This window comes from Phodopus roborovskii, unplaced genomic scaffold (assembly GCF_943737965.1).
Source record: "Phodopus roborovskii unplaced genomic scaffold, PHOROB, whole genome shotgun sequence".
Taxonomy (NCBI): domain Eukaryota; kingdom Metazoa; phylum Chordata; class Mammalia; order Rodentia; family Cricetidae; genus Phodopus; species Phodopus roborovskii.
Window position 1 is genome coordinate 56,091,565 of NW_026126480.1, and position 17,747 is coordinate 56,109,311.

At 47.1% G+C, this 17,747-nt stretch overlaps 1 protein-coding gene across 1 annotated transcript; it reads right to left on the reverse strand.

Annotated features, from left to right (window-relative positions):
• Window positions 1–598: 598 nt before the first annotated feature.
• On the reverse strand, window positions 599–17,066 carry Naa40 (N-alpha-acetyltransferase 40, NatD catalytic subunit). Its single transcript, XM_051193859.1, is given in 9 exon segments — window positions 599–2,831; window positions 3,080–3,157; window positions 3,900–3,983; window positions 4,136–4,294; window positions 4,378–4,473; window positions 10,595–10,647; window positions 11,300–11,395; window positions 16,855–16,880; window positions 16,883–17,066. Coding segments are annotated over 9 exon segments (819 nt in total). The 5' UTR covers window positions 16,968–17,066; the 3' UTR covers window positions 599–2,689.
• Window positions 17,067–17,747: the final 681 nt, after the last annotated feature.

Genomic DNA, 17,747 nt, shown 5'->3' on the forward strand with positions numbered 1-17,747 from the left:
GGTTTGACAGGGCTTACCCTTCCTTTGGGCCTTTTTCTCTGAGGAGAGACTTCACAGAGTCTTTGTTGAAGACTTTTTGATGAGGAATACTCTTGAGCATCTCAGTAAACACAGGGACAAAATTCATCCTTCAACTCAAAGGACTGAATTCATGTCTTGATGCCCAAAGTCACAGTGCCTGGCTCAGGGCCTGCTCCAGGATGCCAAGCAGACAGTATTCTGAACATCCTTGACTTCACCCCACTTCTGGGAAATGGTACATATACTTGGGTTCCACTTATCCAAGGCTTCCTTTTCAGGAAGGGCGTGGGGCCAGCACAGCCATGTGTCTCCCAAAACCAATGCCTGACACCCACTGCCCATGGCACCCAGCATCTGGACACCATGCCAGCACCTGAACAAAGTGTCTTTTATTAATGACATACAAATTATACTGACACAAAGAGAGATGCTTTCCCCCTTTGGTTCCAGTGATAACAAGTTGCTAGGAAAAAAATATACAAAACAAAAAATTTATCTTCCAACTTTCCTCTAAAAGAAAAAAACTAAAAAAAAAAACTAAAAAAAAAAAAAAAAAAACCAAAAACCAACCAAAAAAAAAAAAAAAAAAAAGAGCAACCCCACCCTGAAAGTTTAAAAAAGAACCATACACATTTAACAACAACAAAAATAACCTGAAATGGGATTAAGTTCACTAAAACAACAACAACAAAAACCTTTAAAAACATTTTAACACATCCTGAACAAAAAACAAAAGAGCCTGGTATAGGCGGCTAGACCTTGTTTCTTAAAATCATGAGGATGGAAGATGATGTATGCCTGATAAACCATTGGGCTCAACACCCACAGGAGATGGTCTTGGCCACCATCCCTCTGGTCCGGTGAGAGGTCCTGAAGGGCCCTTGGGGATGTGGCCTGCAGAGGGTGAGCAGGGCAGGCACTGAGCACCATGACAGCCCTGGTGCCAGGTGTCCAGTGACTGGAGACAAGACACTCAATTCACCTCACATGGGGTTATGCTTGGGGTTCCTTTTGGTCCCCTAAGAGGGAGGTATCAGAAATTCATGATCTAAGACAGACAAGGATCAGGGAGTAACTCTTCCAAGCATGTTCCTGTTTCATGATTCTTGGAAGGAGTCTACCAATCCCTTCTGGGCAGCTTCAACTCTCACCAGGGGTATAGCCTGGTGAGCTATAGCTAGTAGGCCAGGCATAGGTAGACCTATTCCAGTGTAAAGCTGCAAGACCCTCTCCGAGGCACAGCCAACAGGGCTAAGGATAGCACAGGGTGCTCCACAGAGGACAGATCCTGACAAGAAAGGACCCTCATGTCCAGGCTATCATGCAAGCAAGGATCTGAGTGGGAGGTGACTGCTCCGGGGAGACTTACAAGGACAGACAGCCAGAGTCAGGCAGGGGGTGAGGTGAGCACACTGAGGTCAGGAAGTCTCAGAAAGCAACCACACAAAGGCAAGTTCTTTGCCATGCCTCAAGGCAGAACTCAGGGATGGCAATGGAGAAGTGGCAAGTGAGGGTTTGGTTTTGCTTCCTTGGAAGAACATGGCCCAGGTCAGGATGAGTTCAAGCTCTAAGGCTGCACTCGCTTCATCCTCTGAAGGCAGCCACTGCAGGGTGACACCAGTGACAGAAAAGCAGCGGTGAGCCACTGAAAGGCATCCCTGATGTATCCCAGTGGGGCCAGGAGAGTGGCTCAAGTGCCTCATGGAGGCAGTGAGGGATGGGGCTGGGGAGAACAGGCAAAGGGGCCTGCTGCTGGCTGGGGCCCCTCAGGCAGGGAGGGGGAGCGGGTTGACCCACTTGCAGAGAGCTATCAGCACCAAGAGTAGGATGAAATGGTATCAACTATACCAAGAAGGAGGGGTCCTTCTGGAAAGAAGAGGGGCTCCCTGACGTTATTCCCCTTGGGACTAAGAACAGAGGTATCTGAGCTGAAGTGCGAGAGGTGTGACAACAGGCAGGACTGTGGTTTCCTTCTTGAGTAAAAAGGCTGAGTCAAGATCATGAGAAATGCAGCAAAATCCAAATGCCCAGAGACGCTGCATCCCTGCGGCAAACATATAAGAGACTGTCGGCTCTCCCGGTCTTCTCTGCCTTACTGACCGTGATGGAGACAGTCTCCCTCCTGAAGGTGGCTGGTCCCAAGACTCCACACTGTAGATCTACAAGAACACGGCATAAATCCCTGCATCCTGGCATCAAAAATCTACATGGTCTTCGAAAGAGCACTTGGTCCAAGGGTTGTTGTGTGCCCATATCTGCATCCAATCTTTCTGGGGACCAGCAGACTCCAGGTGTTTTCACAAAGGTGGGTATAAACATTCCATTTGTCCATATGGGGCATGGTGTGGGGCCCTGTCAGAAATCCAGCTGCAGACAAGGGGCCCACCTTCCATTTTAGGAGCCCAAGAGCTAAGCAAGGAGGCAGCCACTGCACAAGGATCCTTCTCACAGCCTGCTCTCCTTGTGTTCCCTCCCGGCACTCTGCTTTTCCAGGAGGGGTGGAAAGGCAGCTGGGTTCACTGCTCCCTAGGGCTCTGTGTTCTCAGGGTATGCCTGGCCCATGCAGGGCTAAGGCACCCACAGCTCTGGGTACCTGGCAAGTGGCTTAAGACCAGGGAAGAGGACAGGCCTAAGGAGAGTGACTTCACTTGCAAATGGCTCTGGGAGTTCAGTGGCAACAGCCACCACAGTGCCCGCCTGTGTGGGAATGCTGACTATCCCCAAACTTGGTCCTTCGGCTCAGGATCTCGTAGGAGCAGTCCTCCCCACAGCAACCAGACATGCTGGGGGAGGAGTCATCAATTTCAAACCTGCAAGACAGACAGGAGAAAGGGTTGACTGCTGACTTTGCTCCTTAGCTGAGAGCTTCTGTAGCAGTTCTGACACCTCTGGATTGAGGGACAGGAACCAAGTCAGAGGGCACTGGCACACCATCTCACAAACCCCAATCACTGTGGACCACTGACTGGATTAGGGTGAAAACAAGCAGGTACCTGGGAACCAGCAGAGGAAGTGCCCTAACCACCCAGAAGGATCACACCAGGGCCTTGCTCCTTACTGTAGTGCCTCTCGGAAGAACTGATAGGCGCCATGATTGTGTTTAAATACAGTTAGCATCACCTTCTTCATCTGTGTGCTAGAAGAGAGCAGAGTGAGCACCTTCCAGAAACAGAATCAAGGGGCTAGAGAGATGGTTCAGTGTGAAGAACACTTCTGAGTGCTGGGGTTAAAGGTGTAAACCACCACTGCCCAGCCCAAGACATAGCTTTAAAAAACAAAAAACTACAAGGTTTGGAGAAATGTCTCAGGGGTTAGGAACGCTGGTTGCTCTTGCAGAGGACCTGGGGTTTAATCTTTAGCCCTGACACGGTAATGTACAGCCATCTGTAACCCTAGTTCCAAGGAATCTGGCACCCTCTTCGGGCCTTCAAAGGTACCAAGCAAACATGGTGCATATAAATACACACAGGAAAAGCACCCACACAAAAAACAAGTTGAGAGTCAGCGTTTGTGGTGCACACCTTTAATTCCAATACTTGGAAGGCAGGGGCAGATGGATCTCTAGGAGTCCCAGAACAGCCTGGTCTACAGAGTAAGTTCCAGGACAGCCAGGGCTACACAGAGAAACCTTGTCTCAAACAACAACATTAACAAAACACAAAGAGTCCTTCAGGCTCTCCTCCTACCTGCAGAGGTCTTGGGCACCCTGGCACTGTGCCCCTCCCACCCCTGCAGAGTGCCTCAGTGTTAGGGATCTGCCCGTTTGTCCTCTAACCAGGAGCCACAGCAAAGCAGGGTCAGCTTTCTGACAGGGTCTAGAGCCTTTTTCCTCTGAGAAAGCCCAAGATCAGTGGCCTCTTCAGTGCAGCAGCTCTTACCTGTTGGCCATGAGCTGCAGGATCTGAATGAGGAACTTCCCTAGGCCTTTCCGCCGTACCTTGCTTTCCAACTGAACTTCATAGCTAACAAAGAAAGCAGAGGAGTGAGTGCATAGGACAGTGCCATAGAGGGGGTCCAGGTCCGCAGGAGCCTGCAGCCTCAGACCCAGCGAGGCTCAATGGGCTCTGCCACTTGGTCTCCTCCCCCTCTACCCACGTTAAACCTCAGTTCCTACCAGTACAGGACTTCATCCCCGCACTCCACATCAAACCGGAAGTGAGAAAAGGCAACTGGGATGGAACTGTTTTCCCAAGCAATGAGGTACCAGGCTCGGTCATCAGTCATTTCCTCCCGTTTCTCTCGGTCCTTCCAGCCCCACTCACTTTGCTCATACCTGAGGAGTTGTGGCAATCAGGACGGGGGACCTTGGAAAAAAATCACAGGGGTGCAGGGCTGCCCTTGGTCGGGCATGCTTACATGGTCTGCATATTGGTTTTGGTGAGGTCAAAGGCCCAATCCACAGTGGCTGGCTCCAATCCAGACACTCGCTTACATTCAATGGAGACATTCAACCTGAGGAGTGGACAGGGAGGCATCAGGCCTAGTGTTCTCACCAGGACACTGCTATTTCTTCCTGAACGTTTGCCAGGGAGGCATGCCAGTCTCAGGCACCCTACAGGGAAAAGCTATTTTTCAGACCTAGGATTAACAACTGTCATCACAAGGCCACCACCCTGCCACAGGGCCTATTTTCTGCCTTACCTGTAGTGTCTTAATCAAAGTCACTCTGTCAACTGCTCTTGGCTACCTCTGCTTTCCCCTACCTGCTCAGGCTCCCCACTTTCTTTGTTTCTTCTTTTTTTTGTTTTTCGAGACAGGGTTTCTCTGTGTAGCTTTGGAGCCTGTCCTGGCACTTGCTCTGTAGACCAGGCTGGCCTTGAACTCACAGAGATCTGCCTGCCTCTGCCTCCTGAGCGCTGTGTTTAAAGGGGTGCGCCACCACTGCCGGGTCTGTCTCCTTTAATAATTAGCAGAGACACTCTGTTCCCTGTTTGTAAGCACTCGTCCTGCTAACTGTATCTCTGCCCCTCCTCCCTCTGGCCCCTCACAAGACCAGGTCTCTCTTAGCTACCTATTATCTCTTCAAAGCAGCTGGGTGACTTGGCCTTTCTAGAAGACTACAGCTCAATACCCCTCCCCCAGCCCGGTCCCACCTGCATCTTCCTCATGACACAGAGTGGGGACTGATAGCTATTACATAGGTAGGACAGGGTGTAAACCACTGCTCTAGGCATTAAGGTCCCTTTTTCCAACTAAATTAAGAGGAACTAGTCTGAAAACTCAAGCTTTTAGGGAAGAAAAAAAAAAAAAATTGGGGAACAGTTAAGAACAATTGCTGCTCTTCCAGAACCTGAGTCTGACACTCAGCACCCACATCAGGTCACTCCCAATGGCTCATAACTGACCCCAGAGTCCATCTGATGCACCTGATCTCAGGACACCTGCATACATATCCATATGCACACATAAAACTGAAAATGAATGAAACAAATACTGAGTGTGGTGGAGCACACCGTTAGTCAGGAGGCAGAAACATTCAGATTTCTGACAGTTCAAAATCAGTCTGGTCTACACAACAAGCTAGTTCCAGGCCAGCCATGGCTATATAGTGAGACTGTCTTGAAACACATACAAAAAAGGCGTGTGTGTATGTGTGGTATGTATGAAAGAAGACTCATACAGAAGACAGGGCAATTTTGGTAAATAGGTCATCTTCCTGTACCATGAGCTACCCGGGAATCAAACTCAGGTCATCAGGTTTGTGTGGTAAGCACTTACCTGCAGAACCACCTAATCAGCCTTTTTGTCTGTTGTGAGACAGGGTTTCTCTGAGTGGCCCTGACTACCCTGGAACTTACTATGTAGACCAAGCTGGCCTCAAACTCAAGCAGAAACGCCTGCCTCTGACTCCTGAGTACCAGGATTAAAAGGTGTGTGCCACCACCTCCAGCTAGCCTTTTTTTTTTTTTGGTGGGGGGAGTATACAGGGCCTCACTATGTACCCCTTACTCACCTTGGACTCAAGGGCCTTCTGTTTAGCCTCCCAACTACTAAAATGATACAGACCCCTGCCTAAAAATTAACCCTTTAAGAACACTCACATCAGCATCTCTCAGGAGCCTGTGACACAATTTTCCTAACAAATGCCACAGCCATCTCTGCTGACTGGCAAGATCTTAAATTCTTTCCTCAGAAGAGCCTTCCACAAGAACCAACATGTTAGAACCATCTAAATCCAGTTTCTGCACCTGTTAGCCAAAGTCTAGCCTACAGTAATCTGCATTCTTTTCTTTTTATGAGGCAGGGTCTCTCCATGAAGCTCAGGCTGGCTTTGAATTAGCATGCAATCTTCAAACTCACGTAAAGGGCCCCTGCATCAGCTTCTCAAGTGCTGTCTCGGGTATGCTGAAGGAGGGTCACATCTACAGGGACCATATGAAAAGCAAGGCACTAAAGCAGTCAAGCCTGTTGTTGTGGACTGCTTCAGAGCAGGTCCAGGTTTTTGGAAGTCAATAGAAACACAGCACATGAAAACACGAAGAAAAATCATAAAAGAGATTCCTAAACCATACCATGACTTCCCAGAAATAGAATAACAAAGCTTGTAGGAAGTGTCATATGTCAGACCCCAGATGGGAAGATATAAGAATCAATGAACTGATTCCATGATTGCCACAAATCTATAAAAAGCCATAGGGCTTTGGAATCTACACCGCTATCCCTCTCTTCCTTGTCCACTTTCTACCTGGGTATTTGCTCATCTTGTCAGTATACCTCTTAAGTTTGTAGCATCATCTTATTTGACAGGTATGAAACCAAGGTTTAAGGTTCATAAGGCTTGTTCCAGGGGCATAATGCAAAAGTCCAGCCCCTCTTCACCACAACAGAAAAAAGGTTACCTCTGACCTTCCTGGAGCAAGTCAATACAGTATAAAATACCGCAGTATAAAAAAGACAGAGGGGAAGGGCTTGCAACCCAACCCTGAATATTAATTAGCTGGGACAGCAGTCACAACAGCCACATTTACCGTCAGCAGGCTCCATAGGCCAGAGCTTTGGACTCAACCCTTGTACTCCTAAGGGAGAAATCATCAGACCCCAATCTACTTTCTCTCCCTCATCTTTTGATCTTTGAGACAAAGTCTTATTATATAGCCCAGGCTAGTCTCGAACGCATGATCTTTTTGCTTCTCCAAACCAAGTTTTAAAACCCATTTCTGATTACAAAACTGAGGCAAAACAGACTAAGTATACAGTGTATACTCAAGGAAAAACACTTATAAGGAATCAATACTTATAAGGAATCAAAAGCTCCTTCGGATGTGAGGTATACTCTCCATAAACTCAGAACCCTCATTCAAACTTTCTGAGTCCCAAATTCCCAATCATAAAATTTGACAGTAGGTAGGCCAACAAGTTTCTAAGTTTCATCATCATCTTTTTTTTTTTTTTTTTAACCGAGACAGGGTTTCTCTGTGTAGCTCTGGCTGTCCTGGAACTAGCTCTGTAGGCCAGGCTAGTCTTAAACTCAGAGATCCGCCTCTCCCAAGTGCTGGGATCAAAGGCATGCACTACCAACTGGCTTTATCTGATTCTTTGTTTGTTTTTCTTTATTTGTATTTTTGTTTCTCTGTGGCTTTGGAGGCTGTCCTGGAACTAGCACTTGTAGACCAGGCTGGTCTCAAACTCACATAGAACTGATGGGAAATGTCATTCTGTAAATATGTTTCTCTTATTGGTTAATGAATAAAGCACTGTTGGCCAATAACAGGAAAGCAAGATAGGCGGGCCTAGGAGACTAGGAGAGAGGAAGAAGTAGGGAGGAGTCAAGATGTAGAAACTGGAGAGAACAGAGGTCCGGGTCCTCTCTCCGGTAAGATAAGACCATGTGGAAATACTTAGATTAATAGAAATGGGTTAATATTTAAGATAGAGCTAGCCAATAAGAAACACTAGTATCAGGCCAACAGCATTATATCTAATACAGCATTTCTGTGTGTTATTTGGGGCTGGCCGGCAAGAAAAATCTACTCATAACAAAATGGTACCCGCCACCATCTTTGATAGACTGCTGCTAATACAGCTGTGGCTTTCATTTTAGCAATGTTGTTGTTTACCAGATAAAAGATCGTGGCCAGAAAAAGATAAAAATTTACAGTAAAGACAGATTCAGATAAGAAAAACCGCTAAAGGTTTACAGTGTGTTTTAAAAATATATGTAGGCTTGGAATAGAAAAAGAAACAGGATAAAATGGTTTAAGAAAGAATAATAAAAAGACAGAGAGTAGCTGGGTGTGGTGGCACACGTCTTTAATTCCAGTACTCGGGAGACAGAGGCAAGCAGATCTCTGCGATTTCAAAGTAAATCTGGTATACAGAGTTAATTCCAGGACAGATAAAAGTTATATAGAGAAACCCTGTCTCAAAAAAAAAATGAAAAAAATAGAAGTAGAAGAAATAGAGTAAAAAAAAAAAAAAGCCATGTAAAAATGGAAAAGAGAATCTGGATACTGGGATACTGTACAGTATTATATTGTCCTTTGTATCATTTGACTGCTGAGGAAATAACAACTGTTAAAAGAAATGCTGTTGGATTAATTCAATTTATATATTTCAAAAATGTTTTGACTCCAAAATTTAAGTCTGAGGACAGGTTACTAGGGAAAAGAATTTCTATTTTTGTTTCCACAGAAAATAAAAAGTTGTGGATTCCTTCCAGACTAACGTGGTTTGATCAAGCCAGACCCCCTGAAACAGTGTCCTAGGAATCCAACATTCAAACAGCTTGGGCAAGGCAGCCTTGCAGACCACTAAAGCCAGGATTTCTACATCTTCTTAGGATTCCCATGACAGTGCCCCCTACCAGCAGGAAGCAGTTTGGAAAGAACGACACCCAAATTCCCAAATATCATTTATAAATGTTTGTTTTCACTTATATGGGGTTGGCTATAAATGGTTAATAACCACAACCAATCTTTTTAAAGGTAAAAAGGGGATTATGGTATAGAAGTGAACACTGTTTTAAAATGGATTTTCATTTATTGATACAAATTTAAGGTCTATTTTGTGATATGTATATTTCTCCTCTTGTCTAGCTATTGTGTTTATATAGCTCATTTAGAAATGTAATGTATAATGTAGTACAGATTATAGATAATTACCTATGGTAGTCAAAACTTAGAGTTAAGTTATTTAGGTTTTGAAGATACACAAAGATGTATTTGAGATGGATAGGCATTCTTCAAACCTTTAAAAGACCTACAGAATATGGCATTTTAAATGGTTTAGGGTTTTTCCTGACAGTGAGACATAACTGCTCCTGGCAACATCACCTGCATCAGAAAGGAATATAGACATCGAAGAAACTCGTTATGGAGTTTACTTCCAATATGGCATTGGGCAAGATACTGCTCTTGTCTGGACTGTTTGACTTTATGCTGTATAAACTGGACATGCAGGACCCACAGAAAAGTGACAGCTGATTCAAGATGGACATTGCTACAGAGATCCTGCTTCATGGAAGAGTCTGCCAGACAGTCTGCAGGACACAGAGAAAAATGACTGACAAACTGCCAATACAGGAGGACAGTTTAAAGTTTCCTGCTTTGCTGAGGAGTCTGACAGACACATGGCCTATAGACTGAAGATGGAACATTACAGAAGAACTTTGGGTGACTGACCAGGCAGTGAGATGTCTCTGTCATTTCTAGAGTTCATATTATCCTTCTGTGGTCTTTGATGGAGTTGAAGACAGATAGTTATGGTTATAGTTTTCCTTAGTTAGGATTAAAGATAAGTAACATATAGGACTTTAGACTCACAAAGATAGATGATGTAATATTTTCTTTAAATCTTACTAAATGTTAATGGACTAAATATTGTTAACTGTGGTTCTTATTTGATAACTGTTTTGTTATATACTTTACTATGTTAAGGTTAAAACCCTTCTCTTTATTTAGACAAAAAAGAGGAGATGATGGGAGATGTCATTCTGTAAATATGTTTCTCTTATTGGTTAATGAGTAAAGCACTGTTGGCCAATAGGAAAGCAAGATAGGAGGGACTAGGAGACAAGGAGGAGAGAGGAAGAATAGGGAGGAGTCAAGATGTAGAGACTGGAGAGAAGAGAGGTCTGGGTCCTCTCCCCGGTAAGATGAGACCATATGGAAATATTTAGATTAATAGAAATGGGTTAATATTTAAGATAGAGCTAGCCAATAAGAAACTAGTAACTGGCCAACAGCTTTATATCTAATACAGTGTCTCTGTGTGTTATTTGGAGCTGGCATGGCGGTGGAACCAAACCGGCAAGGAAACACATACTCTTAACATGGATCCGCCTGCCTCTGCCTCCGAGAGCTGGGATTCAAGGCGTGCACTGCCGCTACCACCATCTGGCTGTCTGGGGCTTTGAACAGAGAAAATTATAAGTCCTAAGTCCTAAATGGCTTCAGTTACACACACAATCTCTGCACATCTACAAATTCGTGCATCACCTTAACTGAGAGACTGCATTGACAGGAGGCGCTAGTTGTTGCTTTTTCATAATGGACTAAAACATGCAAGATTCTGGAGGAATGAACACCCAAGGACCCTCAGGAGACAATTATTAGAAACTCTAAGCACAACTCACCCATTGCGGTCGTATTTCTTAAAGACTGGGAATGACTCCAGGGGGTCTCCAAGCTGTGAAGAGAAAGAGAGTAGACAAAATGAAGGAAGACACTGGTGAGAAGGTGTGAGACCTCTGGCTCCATGGACACCCACACTCATATGCGCACGCACACGCACGCACACACACACACACACACACACACACACACACACACACACACACACACTCAGGGAAAAAAAGAATGTGAAATACAGCATGAGGCAGGAAGCTCACCATCAAGGCCAAACCCTTAGGCTCAGCCTAAAAACTCCCAGGCCCCCTCCCCTCAATAGCTGATTCACAGCTACTCCTCCTCTGACTACAGCCCCAGGGACCAGGCAGCTGAAGCCTCAGGTAAAGCAGAGCTTACTGCACCCATGAGTAGTCAGTAACCTTTGAAAGAAGGAAGGCTTAAGAACACCATGTGCCATGTCTCATAAGATTTCCTCACTAAAAAAGCAAATTAGCCAAAAAAAAAAAAAAAAAAACCTCCCCAAATTCCACATCAGTAAGACCTGTAGCCTAGCCTCTTCACATGTCCCTCAGCACTGAAGCAACAGGCCTCCTCCCAACTGTCTGGCCATAGGCCTGATGTACAGTGCTGTAGATCTGCCACTGGGTGGCGCCAGGAAGTCAAATAAAAACCAAGCTACAGTAGAGGGAGGAACTGAAAAGGACAGTCACCCTGTTGGCAGCATCCACTTTGGCACAGACAGCATCCATAGCCGCTCGCTCCTCCAACCGCTTCTGCTTCTTCTCCTTGGCCTTGCTCGACTTTCGCTGCAAAAAGAAAAACACTACCATTAGAAGGGCTCTGGCTACTCCCTCAGAGGAACCCGAGGGGCCTAGCACCCATTGACCTGGCCCTGCAACAGGAAACCTTGGTGTGTGACCCAGCAGGGAATACTGTTCCCTCATGGTCCTGAGGTCAAGGAGGAGAGGCAGGGATCACTTCCAGGAAGAGCACTCATTTGCTGTGTGATGCTGGCTAGTGCAGACGGCCCTGCAGCCTAAGCACATTCCTAAGGGGAGCACCCACTGTTAGGGACATCTAGGGGAGCTTCCCAGGATGTGAAGTCACCCCACACCACTGTGGATTCAGGATCATATGCACGTCAAAGCCAGGGCACAATGGCTTCAAGACACAGAACACACACAGCCACTCCCAGAAGCTCTGCCCATCGAATGCCAATGAGTGGCAGGCACACCATGCACTGTTAGTGAAAGGTGAGCCTCATCAGTTCACCTCAGGGCAGACATGCCACAAGGTCACCAAAACCAAGCTGCAGGGGAATGACAGGCAGCAAGGACAGGCAAAGGCAAGGTTTTCCTACCTGCATCTTGACCAGATACTATCTGAAGGCTAATGTGGGGCCCTCTCAAAATCCCCCTTCATTGTGTGTGTGTGTGTGTGTGCGCGCGACTCGCATCTCATACTGTCGCTCAGAGAGGTCTCCAACAGAACAATAATTGTCCTGCCTCAGCCTCCCAAGTCTAGGATTAAAGGTGTGAGCCATGGCCCCAACTTTTCTCATCAAAGATGCTTGTTCCTCTTTTCCTGCCAGATCTGAGAACAAACAAGCCTCATGCCCTGGTCTCAGAGTAAGGCTTCAATACCTGCCTGGTGCTGTCATGACTAGGCTACAGAAAGGTGCTCAATGACAGCTCCTGTTCACCCTCCAGGGAGGATCAGGCAGCCTATATCTCCTGACTCCAGCCCCACCTCTCCTACAGCTCACTGGAAAGAGGTCAAGTAACACCAACGCCAATGTGACGGTGGCACTGCCTGGCCCTAGGACAAGGACAGAATAATCCACATTCACATGATTTGAAAACCAGCTGTCAAACAGCTGGGTAAGTTCCAAAGCATAATTTCAACTTGGATGTTCTAAGGAACATCACTGCTTGACTCCTGCTTCAGCAACCAAGAGGTAAAAGAAAAAGACACAGAACTCAAGATTTATCTAACACACAAAATGCCAGCAGCATCTACTACTTACCAGCACTTTGCCAGGAGCCAGACTAGCTCTCATGTCTCACCTCCCCCAACAAAGGCACATACAGAGTAGAGCAGGAATTTGTCTTTGTGGTAATGGGGATGGAACTCAGGGCCTTCTGCATGCCAGGCCAGTGATCTAACACTTAGCCACACCCCCAACCAGAGGCTGCCTTCACAGAGATGCAAAAGGATATACAAGTGGCCCCTCCCCTAGACAGGTTTCCCAGTATTCATTTTTCTTCCGGGAATCTGGGCTTCAGGACAACACTGAAATTGGTTAACAAAACACTTTCACAGAATACATGATTCAAGGCTCAAAGTGGAAGCCATCACTTACCTTTACACATTAAGAAACTGAGGCTCAAGGGAATGAGACATACAGAGTTCCCCAGGCAGTAAGTAGCCAGGCCACAGATGCAGTGTCTGTGCAGTAGGCCACCTCTCCCAGGGGCAGAAGTGCACCTAAACTTCAACTCAATCACCAAACAAAGACCTTCTCATACCCTGCAGAGACAAAGCCGCAGGCCTCAAGTGCTCTCAGGCAACCACTCAGCAACTCATTTCTTGATGCCTATCTACCTGGGAATCAATTTCCAACAGTGCCACACTATACCCTACCTCCATGCTAAGGCAGAAGCAGGGACAAGGAAAACAAGACAAAGTCCCGAAGTTTCACGATAGAGTATCAGGAATGTGAGCTTTCCATCAACCAGAGCAGGCTATGCCCCACCCACTACCCCCAAATGACTATTTGAACATCTTCAGGGAGACCGGGATGCAACGTATCTTCACCTTCACAGGAGATATAAGGTCCTTCTCTCCACAGTGCCAAGCCAACAGATTGTTGGACTGTCACATAACAGTATGGGTCAGGAGTAAAGGTGATGGAAGGCAAGTGTGACTCCCAGGCCCCCAAAAACATGAAATCTGGGTTTCCCCCACAGCACCTCATTTCTGAACACAGGGACATAGCTCCTAAGACTAGTTATGCAGGCTGACTGGTGAGCCAGGCAACCCTCAAACTAAGGCCCAAGGTTGCCACCACGGAGACCAAGATAATGAAAACACTCCCTAAGCACTTGGCTTCCAGCACAGAGTGAGGAGTGGATGCAGGCTGGGCCACACAGGCAGGGGCGCTCCCTCAACCCCAGCAAGCACCAGTTAGAGTGGTCTCCCACTGTTCCAATTAGCTTCATTGCAGCCTTGTGGAGGTAAGGCTGTCCTGCAGGGACCAGGGAAAAACTTGCCTAATTAAAATGGGAAATAAGCACAGTGAACAGTAAAGCTCATTGTGGTTAAGTGTCTTTCCCAAGGGAGCTTTATATAATAAAAAGAGTGTGGATTTTAAGTCGAGAGATCTGGATTTGATTCTCAGCTCTTTTCACTTAATAGCTGTGACTTTAGGCATGTTACTTAAAACCCTTTTGGCAAGTTATTCAATGTGTCAAAACCTCAGTTTCCTCAACCATGGAATGGAGCTGCTATACAGATATAAACTTTTTGGTTGTACCTGTGCTGGGATCCAACCTCATTAATGGCAAGGAACTGTATTTAGAACTGGTCTGTTTATCGGAACCCACTGGTGATGGACAATCTACTGGTGCATTTTTTCAGGGGTGGGGTGGGACTAGGGACAGCCCAGGTTGGTCCTTAACTTGCTATGTAGCTAAGGATGGCCCTGAACTTCTGCTCCTCCTGCCTCTACTTCCTGAGTGCTAGAATTACAGCCTTCTGATATGGTGCCAGGGATCCAACCTAGTGCTTTATGCATGCTAGGCAGGCATCTACAGAAAGCTAAGTATCCCTAGCCTTCTGCCATTGATTTTCTAAAGAGGATGTGTTTGATAGCTCAGCTGTGACAAGAAACCTGAGGCTTAGAGAAGCTACTAACTCAAGTCATAGAACCAGCAGCATTCTGAGAAGTCTTCCCCACGACATCACGTGAAGCTCATGTTAATAGTACAGAAGTACTGCTTTCACTCTGTGGTTGCAGATCTGATCCCCTTTACTATTCTTATTAAAGCAGTAACTCTACACAGTTCTAAGAGGCCCAGGAATCACAAAGAAAAATAAGAAAGAAAAGAGAAAACAAACAAACAGCACAAAAAGATTTGATATTACTTAGGTTTCAGTGTCAATGCTTCTGTTGGCTTTGGCAATGGCAAAGAGAGCTAATGTTTACTCGCACTCAAGCAACTGGTGCACAAGAACCTTGGAAAAGCCGGTTAGTGGTGGCACACACCTTTAATCCCAGCACTTGGGAGGCACAGGCAGAAGCAGGCCGATCTCTGAGTTTGAGGTCAAGATGGTCTACAGAGCGAGTTCCAGGACAGCCAGAGCTACACACAGAAACCTTATCTCAGAGGGGGTGGGATGAGGGAAGAACCCTAGAAAAGTGTTTCACCTGTTGCCACTCTCACTTGGCCTGAGTAAAGAAGCAGGGTACCACCTCCTGTGAGAATGAGGGAGGGGCTATATGAAATATCAACTTCCAGCCATGCAGGTGGGGCCTGATGAGAGTAATGGCAGAACTCCACATCTAAGCCAGTGAAGGTTAAGTAATTCAAGTCTCTGCTGCTCTTTTAGGCCAGGAGACCCTGAAGGGGACTGTGTGAAGAACACCTCCAAAGGAAGCAAAGTCTGCAGCACATCTGGGTTCTACAACTTCCGTGCCAACAACCAGGAAGTGGATGCTGCCCATGCTGATTCTGAGCAGTTACTGAGTAATACTAGAAACTTGGTTTTATTTAGTTTCAACAACAGCTGGGACCTAGGATCACAAACTAAAATCTAAGTTAAATATGCCAGGGTCTCTAAGCTTCATTTTCTTCATATTAGGTAAATAGCAGTAAAAATTACTGCCTGAACTATGACAAATGCTTTGGGAGGTTTGGGTTTTTTGTTTTTGTTTTGGATGCTGGAGGTTGAACTCAAGGCCTTATACATGCTAAGCACACACTCTACTACAGATCTACTACAAGACTATATAATCCCAGACCCCCAAGGTTGGTTTTGACACAAGCTAGATTATTTTCATCTGATAAGATGATTGGGTTAGTGACAGTAAGGACAAGCCCAATCTATTTTAGATTGCTAAGGTGAGTTTCAGAATACAAGCAGAATAGCCACTGTTTATAAGGTACCTAGTGGGCTATTTACATCCATTATCTTGTTCAATCTTCACCACTATCCTAGGAGGAAGGTCATGTGCATCACTGATGGGGAGAATAAAATCAAGAGAGGCCTCATCACTGGCAATGTCAAGCCTCTAGCCATAGAAGATGGAGCTGCTACAGAATCATTTGGTTCCAAAGTCAGGACTCCCTAAAGGTGTTGCAAATTCCACGACCCCTAATAAGCCAGGATCAAGAAAGGCCAGTTTCATTTTTAGTAGGCTGAACTCACAAACAAGAGACTGCTTTTGCCCAACCCTAGATCTGCACATTCCAGAAAAGGAAATGGAAATGCATCTTCTGACTGTCAGCGCTTAACAGGTGGTTACTATGCATCCTGGCTGGGGCCATCACTTGTGGCTCCATTCTCGCTGCCCATCTGTACACCTCCACCCCCTCCCCCGTTGCAGCCACCTGCAATGACATGACTAAGAACAATCCAACCTCCTAAGACCCACTTCACTGCAGCCACGAGCTGAACGGGCAGGCCTCAGTGGGAAGGAAGACTTTTATCAGGAGCAAGAGGAAGCTGGTAACGACGGTTCAAACGTGTAGCGGAACCGCCTGGACTGAGGTTAGAGCAGCGGAAAGCAGAGTCCACTGGGACTCCAGAGACGCGGGATGGGGTCCAGCGCCCAAGCCATTGTCAGTGTGACCTTGGCTATGCGCCTTCTTGCCTCCCGGCCTCAGTTTCCTTCAAGTCCAAGTTGCAGGAAACCGCTGGGACCGTGACAGCCAGATGATGGGTGACCTCAAGGAGCAAGGGGCTGACCTCAGGGACGCAACAGGGCTCGGGAGTGGGGAGGCCCACCAGGAGGTCAGAAAGACAGGAAGGGGCACGAGGGGCGCGGAGAGCGGAGGGGAAAGGTAGAAGGGGACCCCAAAAGGATTCCTGGGCTAGGTTCAACCTGGGGGTCCTTACAACAGGGGACTCTGGGTCCAGTAGGGGCCGGGGTCACGTGAGGCTGGAAGGGGTCAGGGTCACGTGAGGGAATTCAAGAAACAATGAGAACGCGAAGGATGAAGGGCCGTTATGTACTTCCCACTACTTCTCCAGCCCCACTTACCCCCATGGTTGCGGCGGCGGCGGCGGCGGCGGCGACCCTCGGCACTTGCCGGTAGGGAGGCGGCAACGGCGGTGGCCGAACGACAGTAAAGCGGCGGGCCGCACACTGCGCATGCGCTTCACGAGTCCCTCGCGCGTCCTAGCGGGCCCCGCGCCGGCGCAGAACCGGACAGAGCTGGGCGGCGAGCGCGAAGGCGCGCAGGTGGAGCGGTCGCCGTGCGCGCGGAGAGCCTGAGACCCAGAAAGGCGGGAGGCGCGGCGGAGCGTCGCGTTAAGAGTGACGCGCACGCGCAGGCCCCTCCCTTCACCCGTGCGCGCCTGTAGCTATGGAAACGACCACGCGGAGCAGGAGAACGCAGGCAGGCTTGGAGCTGCGCGCCTCTTAGAGGCTCCATGAGCGGTGGCGCGGGCCGTTTTAGCGGGCTCGCTGGCACAGCTGAGTCTCTGGAAATGTTCAGGCCTTCTAGAAGATGACCCTCGGCATTGCGTGTCTTTTCTAACCAGTACCGCTATATTCATTCATCCTGCTTAACATTCATTCACATAACATTAACGTGCACCTACACTGTGCTGAACCCAGAAGACAGAAAAGTTACTGCAGTCCTAAACTTCACTGCATTGAAGGAAAATGAGTGTGCAACTACTGTGTAAGAGTTGTTTAAAATAAGACCTCAGGTGTCCTGGATCGTATTTATTTTAGTCTGTGCAAACACCTTCGCATAATCTTGCATGGGAATCACCTGAGGATATAGGACAGTTTGCAAACCCCTGAGAACCCTGGAGTCTGTGGTAGGGTGGTGCGAATCAGAGATTTGGCTTTCTTGTGATTTTTGTTTTGCTTGGTTTGGGGTGTTCCCCTTCCCTTGCTACTGCCCTCTACTGAGGGTCAAATCC